The sequence below is a fragment of the Hylobates moloch genome, unplaced genomic scaffold (genome assembly GCF_009828535.3).
Source record: "Hylobates moloch isolate HMO894 unplaced genomic scaffold, HMol_V3 SCAFFOLD_3, whole genome shotgun sequence".
NCBI lineage: Eukaryota > Metazoa > Chordata > Mammalia > Primates > Hylobatidae > Hylobates > Hylobates moloch.
The window spans coordinates 171,638,183-171,653,212 of record NW_026652278.1 but is presented as its reverse complement, the minus strand read 5'-3'; the positions used below and the strand labels follow the sequence as shown (position 1 = coordinate 171,653,212).

At 40.5% G+C, this 15,030-nt stretch overlaps 1 protein-coding gene across 2 annotated transcripts in view; it reads right to left on the bottom strand.

The window, feature by feature from the left end:
* Nucleotides 1-15,030, bottom strand: part of WWC2 (WW and C2 domain containing 2) — a 222,893-nt gene that overhangs the window by 123,792 nt on the left and 84,071 nt on the right. For both annotated transcript variants that reach the window (XM_032148966.2, XM_058436916.1), the window contains exon 2: nt 6,072-6,181. In XM_032148966.2, coding sequence (XP_032004857.1) covers nt 6,072-6,181 — 110 coding nt within the window. The remainder of the gene's footprint in view (nt 1-6,071; nt 6,182-15,030) is intronic.

The window sequence follows — 15,030 nt, the reverse complement described above, 5'->3', positions numbered from 1 at the left end:
GCCCTGTACCTCAAGGGAATTCACATTCCATCAGTTTTACAGATGTGAAACTTTATAGGTAGAGAACACATGTGAATTACAAGAGCTTATCATGGAAGATAACATTAGATTCTTCAAAGATTTTTTTGTCTATAATGCATATTTCTATTCTTCCTACTGTGCTCAGGAAGAATAAATCAAATGAATATAAGTAACTTTCCTTATCTTCCTTTTTATAAAGTATCTGCTATATTTATTTATTATTTGTTCGTTAATTTCTACAGACGATTATTGACCATCTACTACAGGGTTTGGAAAAATAAGATAATCGGGCATGATCCCTCCTTCCAAGAAACTTACAAAATGTAGAAGAAATAGTGACGTAGATATATGTAGAACACAATCAGTGCCTCGAGCAGAGAATGGCTATGTGCATGGCTAGTGTATGAGAACAGCTAGTACCATGGCAGTTTAGAGACAAATGCCTTTCTTCTGGCTGAAAAGAGTACAGTTCCACGGAAAAGGCAGTAATTAAAGAGGGCTTTGAAAGATTCCCGACTAAAGAACCTGGCCCGTTCCCTGCCCCAGTCAAAACCCCCGGTTACCCCAGTCACACCAGCCTTCAGCTGCACTGAATTTCCTGCATGTCTTTCCTCAAGTCCTGCTTTCTCTAGCCTCTTGAGACCTTTGAATCTACCTGTGGTCTTCCTTCTTCCCCACCCTCTTTTTCTCCAGCCTGGTTAACTCAGTCATCTCTTCAGTGTCAGCTTAAAGCACTTTCTCCAAGTAGCCGTGGCTACACTCTTTAGAATGGAAAGGCTGCTTCTTCATGTTTCCCCGTGTTCTCCTGGCATGATGGTGGTCCTTTCCTTATTTCACTACACAATCTCATTTCTTTACCAATACCCCAAGAAGGACTAGCCTATGATCTCTTGAATGTCCAGTAAATGAATGTGAAACTCATTTTGAAAGCAATAATGTGCCACAGAAGGGTTTTATGCAAGAGCACAAAAGGATCTTTTTTTTTTTTTTTTAAAGAGACAAGGTCTTATATGTTACCAAGACTGGCCTTGAGCTCTTAGGCTCTAGCGATCTTCCCACCTCACCCTCCTGAGTAGCTGGGACTACAAGCAAGAGCCACCATGCTCAGCTTCAAAGAATCTTGACTATATTCTATGAAAGTCATCTGACAGAAATGTGAAGTTCTATTATCAAAATAATTGATATGATGGTGCAAAAAATTTTTTGGTGAAAATTATACATTAAATGAAAAAGTTTATAAAAATGTATATATAATATAATCCCATTTGAGATGTAAAATACATTTAAAGCTGTGTGTGAGGCGCGGGGATTCCTTGCGGTCAGATTTAAGACCAGTCTGGGCAACACAGAGAGATGCCATCTCTACCCCCAAAAAATGAAAACAAAAATAAATTTTAAGAAACTGTGTATATGTGCATGTGTGTATCAATATGAAAAAGTCTGGAAGGATACACATCAAAAGATTTAGAATACTTAGTTAACTCTGGGTTGGATGAACATAGATAATTTTTCTTCTTTTCACTTATCTATATTTTCTACTTTTCTCCTATACACCATTACTTTTCGTTTGTTTGTTTGTTTTTGAGACAGGGTCTCACTCTGTCAACCAGGCTGGAGTGCAGTGGTGTGATCACAGCACATTGCAGCCTTGAACTCCTAGGCTCCAGCAATCTGCCCACCTCAGCCTCCCAAGTAGGTGCGACCGCAGGTGCAAACTGCCTCCCAAGTAGGTGGGACTACAGGTGCAAGCTGCAAAACATGCTGAAAGAATCTATTCCCAAAACTGAACACAATCCTTTTATATGAAGTTCCAGAACAGACAAAACTAAACTATGGTGATAGAAATCAGAACAATGTCTGCAGCAGTAGGGAGGGCTGACTGGAAAGGGGCAGGACAGAACTTACTAGGGTGACGGAAGAAGTTTGTACCTTGATGCGGGGGCAAGTTACAAAGGATTATACATATGTCAAAGTCCACCCAAAATACACGCTTAAAATCTGTGCATTTTTGTGTATGTAAATGAAACCTTGATTACTAAAAGAAAGAAAAAAAATTACGGTACAACTCTGACTCTACCAAAAAGTGATTTACTTCTGGTTGTATTAATAATATCAAAACCTTATAAACCACACCTCCTTATTTACCTTCTAGTTAGTTACAAACATCCCTCATTGATATCTATACCCCCACTCCACATATACCCACTGAAAGGTGAATGTGATCATAAAACACTTATGGCCTAAAATAACTTTTACTGTCAAGGTCAAATCTTTTACTTCTAAATATTCAATAGTGTTTCTTAGAAATAGTGTTAAACAGCCAAACATTCCTTATTTCATTTTCTATTTAAATAATGAGAAAATGATGCTGAAACTATACAATGTCAGAACACAACATATGTGTGGAACAGCTGTTTGAGAAGATAATACCATTTGCTTCCTAAACTACTTCACAGGAATGTCTTGAAGATTAATGAGACGATGGACCAGATCGTTTTCGGTGGGTGAACTGTTTGCTGTTGGTAATTTGGATACATCAGACCACTAGAATACATACCATTACCATTAAAGCAAAATAGCAGACTTAAAATTTTATATTCTAATAGTGACGTTTTAAAATATTCAAAACGGTGGTTTTTTGACACACAATTTATACTTCAAATGTACCTTAATTCCTTTAAATAAGAACAGAAAGCTTTTGATTGGTGAGTTAAGCAATAAAGCTCTTCTTTTTAACATTTTAAGAGTGTATCATTATACTAGTTGCCCAGCGATGAAAACATAAAAGATGCAGTCATTGCCCTCAAGAAGCTCACAATTTAGTGAGGAAAACATACAAAAAATAATATAAATGTAATATGAGAATGCTTTTTAAAAAAATCCCTATGCACCTGGTCCTCCAGAAATATCTGGATGGGGCACTCGACCAGAATGGGACGGGGACCTGTGAGGTGGAGGGGTGGGTACCAGAGAAGGCCTGTGGGAAGCAGTGGCACCTGAGCAGATTGACCCTAGAAGGATGTGGCCTTCAGTCAAAGGGAGGGCCTAGGGGCTGTGCAGAGAGTGCTCAGGCTACACTCTACAGATGCAAAGAAAGGCAGGGCACAGGGTCCTCCTAAAGGCCTCCAGTGCCAGGCATGGCAGGAGATGAAAAAGGAGAGGCCGGTGCAAGCAGACTAGGAAGAGCCTTCTAGCAAGGAACAGAACACATGCATCTGGGCTCTGAGAAAGACTTAAACAGATGTGGCAGCCAGCAGCCTGAAGGAAGTAACTGAAGTTATCACCCAAGAGATCTGCAGCATGCAAACAGCAGAAGACTAAAGACTATTACAGAAATCCTGACAGCAGGTCCCCATGAAGAAGAAATGGGCAAAAGAAGGCTGGGCAGGTGCGGTCAGGTATGTGAACAGTACGTCACAAAATTCAAAGAGTAAAGAGCAGGAGGAAGTAACTCACAGTGGCAAGTCACAGAGACAAGACTTCAGTGTTGTTTGGATTTGACAGTTTGTGGGGTGTATTAGACCCTTCTTGCCTTGCTATAAAGGAATACCTGAGACTGCATAATTTACGAAGAAAAGAAGTTTAATTGACTCACGGTTCTGCAGGATGTACAAGCACAGCCCCAGCATCTGCCGGGCTCCTGGGGAGGCCTCATGGAGCTTTTACTCATGGCGGAAGGCAAAGCGGGAGCAGGTATATTATGTGGTGAGAGAGGAAGTGGAAGATGCTTCACACCTTCAAACAGCCAGATCTTGTGAGAACTCACTACAGCAAAGACAGCACCAAGGGGACGGCACTAAACCATCATGAGAAACCCACTCCCATGATCCAATCACCTCCCGTCAGGCCCTACCTCCAACACTGGAGATTACATTTCAGCATGAGATTTAGATGGGACAAATATCCAAATTACATTGTGGGGTCTCGGGTGCCCTCAGCAAGAACAGGTTCGGAGAGATGATGGAGAACGATGGAGGAAGTGGAGTTCTTGCAGACTACAGCTTTCACCAAGTCTGGCTGTGAAGGGAAGAGGAGGCAACTACAGCTGGCAAGGGATTCTGGTTGAAGGACGGTTTTGAGAGGGTGAGGAAGGGAGTTTAATGCCATCTGTTTGTATTTCTTTTGCAGTTTTGGTTTCGTTTTGAGAGTTTCCAGTGTTTATACATTAAGACAAAAGAATCATTTATTAATAGAAATGGTGGGAGAAATCAGGAACTAACTAGTAAAGATACCAAACAGGACAGAAGGATGAAATAGAAAAGTTATTAAGAGGTATCTGTAGGGGTGGAGGTGTCCAGAGGAATGCCTCTTTCACTGAGAAAGAGGAGGAAGCCCTGAAGGTGGGTTTAGATACCAAAGAGTTTGTAGGTGTTGAGAAGGAGGCTGAGAGGATTCCTTTTCTCATTTTGGTACCAAGAGAGCTTATTTTTGTTGACCTAGGATGGCAAGGTTGGTTTCTGGTTTCCCAAATACTACCTTCAGGAAAGAAAGCTACATAATTGTTCATCTAAAATAACCATAAAAGTGAGAGTTAAATAGTTAATACATTTCAGATATTTCACTGACTTGTTTATTTGCAATGACATAAGGGTGGGACACAGTGCTTAAGATGAACTTAATTTTACCAAAATTAGTTCATTTCACCCTTACAGATGACATTTGGTTGTCAGTGACTGATACACAATAAAACCTGGTATATACTAATACAGTATATCAATAAACATTTATTAGAAAACAAAATTAAAAGCTAACTTAAAAACACAATCATTGATTCTTCATAGAACTTTTAGAAACTTTCAGGGAGAGATAAATCATAGCTCTACAAAAAAGTCACATTTCTTCTGGTCATATAAAAGAGGCTGAGGTAACAACTTGTAGAAACTATTATTTGTATTTGTGTTGAACTAATAATGTACAGTATACATGAAAGCTGGTTCCCAAGCTGTGTATGACAGGTGTTCTACTGAAACAGATCGCTAACCATATGTGCTCACCGGACTTCAGAGTGCTTACGCCCCTTTCTGCCCTTCCACCTCACCCGCCTGGAAGATGGTGCCTCACAGCTAGTAATACAGGCTTTTTTGGCCTCTTGAGAAATACATCATCTACCTACACAAGGGCAGCTGCAAGCCATCACTAATGAGTGAGTATCAAATGAAACACTTTGCTACAGTGATACTGTTCCTAAAGATACTACAGAGTACTGCATATACAAATTTTAAATACAAGAATAGATCTAAAAGAAATAAGACAATGAGGAATAAATTCATTGTGTATTCCCCAAAACCTATAAAAATAATTATTTTTAAGTGAATAAGCAAAATGAGTATTGAATGCTATCATCAGAATAAATTTTTAAAGGAGAAGATAGAGCGCTAGATATTCATATAAACACACACACACACACACAAATATATAAAAAATATTTCAAAGTATGTGTTTTTGAAAGTCATTCACGGCCACAGTAATCCTCTGCCCTAGACTTACCATGTCAGAGATGTGACAGATTTAAAAGCTGTTAAAATGAGAGGTTTTTCCCTTCCAACGACAAAGAAATCAGGAAACAGAAAAAAGGAAGAGGTTTAGGGCCTTTCCCAGCTATGCTGTGTCTTCCAGAGCCACTGATGCGGGCCAACCCCTCCCCAATCCCAGCCTACAAAGCACACTGTGCCAACGCCCAAGTCTTTCTGTGGCAAACACAAGGAAAGGAAGAGCCTGTCAGAAGGTGCAGTGGCTGTGGAAAGAGGAGCCCAGCAGCTCTGATCCCTACAGGTTCCCAGACCTGTGCTGAAGGAGAATCCTCATTCCCCAGCAGGCAGGCAGGCAGGCAGGCACACAGGCCAGACACCCTTTCTCCCTCTCCGTCCCCATAAGGACAACTCTATGTACATGCCCCAAATACCAAGATAGGCATTTCAGTTAAATATTAGTCACTAAGAAAATGGAGTTTTGGAAATTCACTTTGTAACATGTTTATCCTTTTGTGTGATTGTAGGTTTGGGGGGATTACTTTTCTGATATGTTTGCTTTTACCAAAAAGGAAAACTTACTGTTGATGTGATCGATGTAGTAGACACCAATCTGAGGGTCAAACCCTGCTTCCCATCCCCACGGCAGCTCATCCCCAACACAATCAGCAAATGACAAGGGCTTCGTTAACCTACAACAAACCAGAATAGACACACCAGTGATTCTTTCCGTCAAACTGCATATGTCAAAATTCAGTACCCTAATCACAAGTGTCTAGGTTGCATTTAAAATCTTAAAGAAAAAAAAAAAGGATAAAATACAGATGTATATATCCAAAAAAGTAGGACATAATACCCTTTTGAAAGTTCACTGCTTAATATTTGGAGATAAATCTATACACTAAATAAATAAAGGCATCCTAAATCAGGGAGAACGCCAAGCTGAGAGTGAGGAAGCTTGGGATCTAGCTCTAGCTCTTCAGTGAAACAGATACCCCATTAAAAAGAAAAATGTGTCCCAGGATTCAAATACTGGTATCATGAAAATCCTATCAGTAGCTTCGAGACAAGATCCGCATCAGGTTACACCAATTTCAGACTGGATGCTCGTTTATAAATTAACTAAACATTCAACTGTGAAGTCTACTATAAGTTCTCCTTGAGAGGAAGGACAAATTTTTTTTGTAGGTATCTTGTACATAACAGTCACTCAACAACATTTTTAACTGAACCAAATCATCAAGTATTCATTCATATATCAATGTGATCTCACCTTCTGAAATTGCTTTATACTCTCTTAAGACCATTTTTTTCTTTAAGATGCTTTCTCTGTAGGATTTTTCTCTTTAAAACTAATGAAGAAACCACACAGTTTCCTAAGCAGAGTACAGGTTTCAGACTTAATTACAATATATATATTTTTTCTCACTCTCTTGCATTTTGCTTTTGAGATTTTCCTTGGCTACTGGAGCAGCCATGGGCAGGTTAACACCACAGATGCCTTGCTGGAGTGTGGCCACCATCAGTCAACACATTTTCTAATTTAATGCACTGGCACCACTAGCATGGTTCTTACATACAAAATCTCCTGGAATCCCTTTTATCTATGCTAATGACTATCAAAGATCTCACAGTTCAACTGAAATATAGGTCATTTTCAGAATCATATCATTCATCAGAATAACAAAGTACATCATCCACCCTTCAGAATGCTGAAGAATGATATAAAAAGGAGGAAAATTCTTTTTTTCCAGGCCTGCTCTACAATAGTCCTCCAAGGACAAAAAACACCAATAGATGAAAGGAAGGGTCTACTTTTCTGTCAACCTTCCTATAGCATGAAATCTCTCCTTCTGGAGATGGCTCCAAAGACGACACTGGCCTTCCAAACCAGCTCAGCAGACAGAAGCAATAATGAGGGTAACCCGCTCTACCACTGACTCACTGTGAGACCACTTACTGGGCACCTCTTCCTACCTCAGTTTCCTTCTCTTTGAAGTAGTGATTATACCCTCACATACTCTCCCTGCAATTTAACTAGCTCCTAAAATAAACTCAGGATAAAAAGGAATTAACTTGGAAGAGCATCCAGGACGTTATAAGTAGTCAATAAATGTCAGTGATTATTAACACAAGCACATGTGAATTCTCTCATTTATCCCTCAGAGGAATCAAGTCAGGCAGCACAGCATAGAACTGTGGTTCTCAGAATATAGTTCCCAGAACCAACAGCATTAACATCTGGGACCTTGTTACAAATACAAATTCTAGTCGGGCACCGTGGCTCACGCCTGTAATTCCAACACTTTGGGAGGCTGAGGCAGGAGGATGGCTGAGATCAGGAGTTCAAGACCAGCCTGGGTGACACAGTGAGACCCTGTCTTTAAAAAAATAAAAAATCAGCCAGGCATGGTGGCTCATGCCTGTAATCTCCGCACTCTGGGAAGCCAAGATGGGAGCATCACCTGAGCCCAGGAGTTCAAGGCTGCAGTGAGCCATGATCACACCACTGAATTCCAGCCTGGGCAACAGAGCAAGACTCTGTCTCTAAAACAAACTAAAATGATTTAAAAAAAATAACAGAAATAATACAAATTCTTGAGCCCTATTGTAGAATCAGAAACTCTAAGTCCCAGCAATGTATGCTTTCCAGGTAATTCTGCTCCACACTAAAGTGCGGGAACCACCGGCTTAGAAGTTAAGAGCTTTAAGTTTGGCATCAAAGAGATCTGGGCTCAAATCTTTATTCTGCCACTTACTCACTATACAACCTAGAGCAAGTTATTAGCCTTAAAAGCCCTAGTTTCCTAATGTATTTTTTTTAAGGAGGTAGGAGGAAAGATTAAGTTTAGACGAGAACTAAAGAGTGTAACGCTGGAGAAATGGTAAGCTTCAATGTATGTTAGATGAGTAAAATGTAAACATGTTAAGCAATGTGCCCAAATATGGAAACTTGCCATATTTACTTTGTAAACACGGAGTGTATTTGAACTCAATCTGAGTTCAAACACAAAACATTTTATTCTTAGAATTATGCTCAAATTCTGTCTTATATCAAAAACTGCCCCGGAAAATTGATTTTTCTTTTGACAAAGAGTGAGATACCATATCAAAAATCCCTATACCCTAGGACACCTCCTTGTCTACATACATGGTCTTTTTTTTTTTCTTTCTTTTTTTGAGATGGAGTCTCGCTCTGTCGCCCAGGCTGGAGTGCAGTGGCGCAATCTCGGCTCACTGCAAGCTCTGCCTCCCGGGTTCACGCCATTCTCCTGCCTCAGCCTCTCAGAGTAGCTGGGACTACAGGCGCCCGCCACCACGCCCGGCTAATTTTTTTTTTTTTTTGTATTTTTAGTAGAGATGGGGTTTCACCATGGTCTCGATCTCCTGACCTCGTGATCCGCCCGCCTCGGCCTCCCAAAGTGCTGAGATTACAAGCGTGAGCCACCGCGCCCGGCCTGCATGGTCTCTTTGACTACCTCAATGAAGCAACTAGATAGAGCTCCTGTGCCAGGTCACCCTCTGTATCATTGTTTGATTATTCTCTTTCACTAACTCCATTATCAATGCCGTCTAAAAGGCACATGCATCCTAAAGAAATGAAGACGGAGGAAACATGAGAACGGTAAGTTTAAGTGACAAAAGACAAATATTAGACCAGTATTACCCAGGCACCAATTCAATGTGCTTAAGCATGAGTATGACAGGTATATATTTATTACTTTAAGAATAAGAAGTTACAAAAGCTTGAGGGCATGTGCTATGATTACAAGTTAATAGTAACTTGATTACATTTGGAAATAATCCAGTTTGTTCCATTAACTGGTTAGCAGATAAGCATTTAATTGTCACTGTTCTAAGACTACAATTACATCTATAGGTATACATGTAATTGTGAACTCTGAAAAATTCAGAAGACTCCATTCCTAAAATTTTTAATATAAAAATTTCTTTGCAGAGTTCCTTCAAATGTCAATTTAATACTTTATTTTCTATATATGGATAAATATATATATTTTCCCTGCACTCTATCAATAAGTAAAACCACTACATAGATATTTGTAAATATTAAAGTTTTAGGATTGAATTCTTATGCAAATTATAAAATATAAATAGAACAACATTCTCAGGTTCCAAACAAATTAAGCACCCAATTATGGTGCTATCCTGATAAAAATAAATATTACTATGATGTACTAAGAGGTAACACAAAGCAGAAAGAACTAACAGATGTATTCCAAAATTACAAACAATATAAATTAAAACAAACACAGTGAACGGAAATGTTAATTAACTTTTAAATTTCTTCCTCTTGTTGTGCACAAGGAATTTCTTACACATTCAAGCTTTCTTTGATGTTAAGTAAGTAAAAATGGATGGAGTTTGTTTTTGGTTGGTTCCCTGAAAAGGAGCAACAACAAGCAACCACAACAATAACAACAAAATCCTGAAATTAACTAGAGTCTTAATGCTGAATTCCAGAGATTACTCTTTGCTTAAAAAGGTCTTCCTTTGCACCACGCAAAGGAATTTCATATTAATGAAGAAAATGGTAATTTACTGCAGCACTTTGCCAACGTTTATATGCAAAATTTAACTCTGCATGGTATTTCCTCTCCTTGCTGGCATTATATCATTCTTTCACAGTTATTTAATATCTATTGTCAACTCAAATACATGTCCTATGACATGAGATGCCACACAGTGATGTATCTGTTCACTTCACAATTACATGATGGTGAATACTGTGTGAGTACAAGCACAACTCCAAAAAAAACTGAGTTTGTACTAATTGCACTAAATGAATAAGCACTTGAAAAAAAATTTCAGGTTACTAAAACTCTTGCCACAATTCAGAGCCTCCCAAATGTACAGTTTAGCACACACATTAAAAGTCTTAACAGTTATTTTTACTTTGTAGCATCTGTTGTTCTCATTGCTTAGCTAACACAAAGCAGAGCGAATCCTGTCAACTGCTTATGATTACTACAGAATCTGCTCACAGAAACATCACTGAATTGCTCTAAGAGAACAGGGAGGAGGTAAAGATGTGTTTCACAACTTGAATTTTAAAGCAAGGATAAAGCACTAGAAATATTTCCACAGTCCTAAAAGAATCTTCGTTTATAATGATGTCGATTAGTTCCCTCAAAATAACTTTTTTTTTTTTTTTTTTTTTTTTTTGAGACTGAGTCTTGCTCCGTCACCCAGGCCAGAGTACAGTGGCGCGATCTCGGCTCACTGCAACCTCCACCTTCCTGGTTCAAGTAATTCCCCTGCCTCAGCCTCTCGAGTAGCTGGGATTGCAGGCGCCCGCCACCACGCCTGGCTAATTTTTTTGTATTTTTAGTAGAGATGGGGTTTCACCATTTTGGCCTGACTGGTCTCAAACTCCTGACCTCAGGCAATCCACCTCCCTCAGCCTCCCAAAGTGCTAGGATTACAGGCGTGAGCCCCCATGCCTGGCCAACAACTTCTATCTATCACTAGATAGGGAAACTAGCAGCAAAAAGAAACAAACAAAGGAGAATAGCAGAAAACAGTGGATGGAAGCAACAAGAAAAAAATGGCTTTTAAGGAAAAATTATACAAACCACTTCGGAAGATAATAATGAGATTAGTTCCCTGTGTGTGAGGAAATTAGCTTAAACGATTAGAAAGAAGTCATATCAGAGGGCCAGGGGCGGTGGCTCATGCCTGTAATCCCAGCACTTTGGGAGGCCAAGGTGGGCGGATCACCTGAGGTCAGGAGTTCGAGACCAGCCTGGCCAACTTGGTGAAACCCCATCTCTACTAAAAATACAAAAATTAGCCAGGCGTGGTGGCACACGCCTATAATCCCAGCTACTCAGGAGGCTGAGGCAGGAGAATCGCTTGAACCCGGGAGGTGGAGGTTGCAGTGAGCCAAGGTCAGGCCATCGCACTCTAGCCTGGGGACAAGAGTACAAGAGTGACACTTCGTTTCAAAAAAAGAAAAAAAAAAACAACAAAAAAAGAAAGAAAGAAGTCATATTAGATAGAATTTCTAGAAAACAAACATTAGGTATCAGAATAGGTCACAATGGGCCAGGTGCGGTGGCTAATACCTGTAATTCTAGCATTTTGGGATGCCGAGACAGGCAGATCACTTGAGGTCAGGAGTTCAAGACCAGCCTGGTCAACATGGTGAAAACCCATTGCTACTAAAAATACAAAAATTAGCCAGGTGTGGTGGTGGGCATCTGTAATCCCAGCTACTTGGGCCGCTGAGGCAGGAAAACTGCTTGAACCTGCGAGGTGGAGGTTGCAGTGAGCCAAGATCGTGGCACTGCACTCCAGCCTGGGCAACAGAGCGAGACCCTGTCTCAAAAACAAAACAAAAGAACAGGTCACAATGGGGAGAATCATCTCTTCCTAAGATAACTTTTACCAAAAGACAAAAAAATAGACTGGGCAACATCTGGAGGCTCCAATCTAGCCTCACTCCCCCATTCTTCCTGCCATAAGCCCTTTTGGGTGTCTGGCAACTTATATTATTGTTTATTAGAACAGTTACTCAATATTTTGAAGATCATTTTGTGACATATTAATTTTTTCAGAAAAGAAAGAAACTAATTTTATTAGTTATCTATTATGTTCCAAGAATTATGCAAGGTTGTTTCATATCTCATTTATCCTTTAATGGGTATTTCTAGTCTCATTTTTTAAATTTTTATTATTTATTTATTGAGATGGAGTTTCGCTCTTGTTGCCCAGGCTGGAGTGCAATGGCACGATCTTGGCTCACCGCAACCTCTGTCTCCCAGGTTCAAGTGATTCTCCTGCCTCAGCCTCCCGAGTAGCTAGGATTACAGGTATGCGCTACCACGCCCAGCTAATTTTTTATATTTTTAGTAGAGATGGGGTTTCTCCATGTTGGTCAGGCTGGTCTCAAACTCCTGACCTCAGGTGATCCACCCACCCTGGCCTCCCAAAGTGCTGGGATTACAGGTGTGAGCCACCGCACCGTGCCTATTATTATTATTATTATTATTATTATTATTATTATTATATTTTGAGACGGAGTCTCGTTCTGTCGCCCAGGCTAGAGTGCAGTGGCACAATCTCAGCTCACTGCAACCTCTGCCTCCCAGGTTCAAGCAACTCTCCTGCTCAGTCTCCTGTGTAGCTGGGACTACAGGTGCGTGCCACCATGCCCAGCTAATTTTTGTATTTTTAGTAGAGACAGGGTTTTACCAAACTCAAACCCCTGACCTCAGGTAATCCACCCACCTCGGCCTCCCAAAGTGCTGAGATTACAGACGTGAGCCACTGCGCCCAGCCCCTATTCCCACTTTTTACAGATTTAATTCTGTATGTGACACATCCAGAATTTTGTGTTTTATATGAAAGATAAAACATGTGTCACAGAGTCCTGTGTTTTAGATCCTGTCTGTGTGCAATGGGGGGATATAACAAGGAAAGGACTTGGTCCTTGCCCTGAGGAGCCAAGGTGAGGACAGCCAAGCAGATAACGAATTTGTCACACTAGGACTTGGCCAGGAAGGCCCTTAGCCTGGTGCAACGGGTTAGGAAGGAGACTGCTGCTCCAAGATTTAAATGATTCACCCAGTGCTACAGAGCTGGCAGGAAACATAACAAGGCAGCCTAACCAAGATCATTTCTTCAGATTAGTTCATGTCATGTCTGCACCTGCTTAGGTCTTCAGACAGTTCTCCCCTCTATTGGTCCTAGGTCTGGTCCTCCTACAGCTAGCATGAGTTTTGTCACCTGGTACCAAGGAGAACTAATTTGATACCTCCTCCACATGACAGACTTTCAAATATCTGAACACAACTGTGTTGTCTCCCAGGTCTGCTCCCCCAGACCCACACAACCCACTCCTCTCTGCATGTCTCGCATCCCCCCTCCAGGCTAGCCTGCCAGTCTCCTGCCCTTACCCCAGCCGCTCCTCTCACTCTGCAGTCTCATTCCATCTCTTATTATCTGACATTTATCTCTTCTCATATGGTTAATTTTTTCTCCTTCAGTCTATATTCAATGGCCCCTACCCTACAAAATCTTTCTTCAAACCTTCTGATTCTTCTTTTGACATTCACTTACTAACCATTCCTAACCATTCCCTCATCCTAACCTAGAGGCTGTAAACAGGAGGACTTTAGGAGGCCCTATCATAGAATTTCCCTTCTGCCACGTAACACTTAATCCTACAGTTACTTCACAAATACACTCTTGAAAGACAGTATTTGTGGGTGATTTGCCTTTGAAAAAGCACATGGCTCATGCTGTTGGATTTTGGGATCCAGATATAGTATCTGCAAAAGCTTCACTGCTTACAATATTCTATGTTAGGCCAGGCGTGGTGGCTCATGCCTGTAATCCCAGCACTTTGGGAGGCCGAGGTGGGTGGATCACAAGGTCAGGAGATCGAGAACATCCTATGAATGGTGAAACCCTGTCTCTACTAAAAACACAAAAAATTAGCCGGGCGTGGTGGGGGGCGCTTGTAGTCCCAGCTACTCGGGAGGCTGAGGCAGAAGAATGGCGTGAACCCGGGAGACGGAGCTTGCAGTGAGCCGAGGTTGCGCCACTGCACTCCAGCCTGGGTGACAGAGTGAGACTCCATCTCAAAAATAAAAATAAAAATTCTATGTTAAAGGTGAAATTTTACATATAGCAATTATACTAATAATATAAAACACTTACTGAATGCTTATCATGTACCACACATGCTCTAATATACATAAATGTGTAGGTTAAATCCTCATAAAACTCTGCAAAGTAGGTATACTTTTTCCATTTGAATAGCCCGGGCAGAGAAAAAAATGAACACTCCTCTCCAAATAAGCATGTGTTAGGGTCACACACACGTCTCTCCAGTCAACATTTGTACTATAGGGCAGTGGTGGTTGCAAGCTCTGCCGCATAGGCCTTCACACTAAAAACCTTCACACTAAAAACCTTCCCAGTGTTGGCTCTGAAGAAGTAAAAAATAAAGTCTAGTTACGAATAAAAGGAAACATAGCTCATGAAAAGCAGGGCCAAAAAATTGAAAAATTACAAATAACAGGAAAAATATACATCATGGGTATGTGCCTCTTAAATTACTTCAGTATTTGACCAAGGATCAAAAGTCGCTTTTGAAAAATACTTTCCTCTTTTTTACATGATTTGTAAACCGAATAGCAATTTCTGGGTAAAACTGTATGCTTTATGCTTTCTTAAATAGGAGGTTATAACATGATTCCAAGTTAACTGTTCATATTGTCTGACTACTTAAGCTAAAAAAAGTTGGTGCTAATGAGACCAACATTGCGGATTACACCTCCCACAAGAGCTGTTTATCATAGAATCAATCTAAGAATGTTGGTTTACAGTAGCGGTTCTGAAACCTATGCGTGCATCTGATCTGACTCAACTGAAAGGCTTATGAAAACACAGACTGTTGGGCTCACTCTCAAGGTTTCCGACTCAGTAGATTTGGGAAGGGCCTGAGGATTTACATCTCTAAGTTCTGAGGTAATAGTGATCAGTAAACTTCAGGGACCCAAAGTTCACCTTG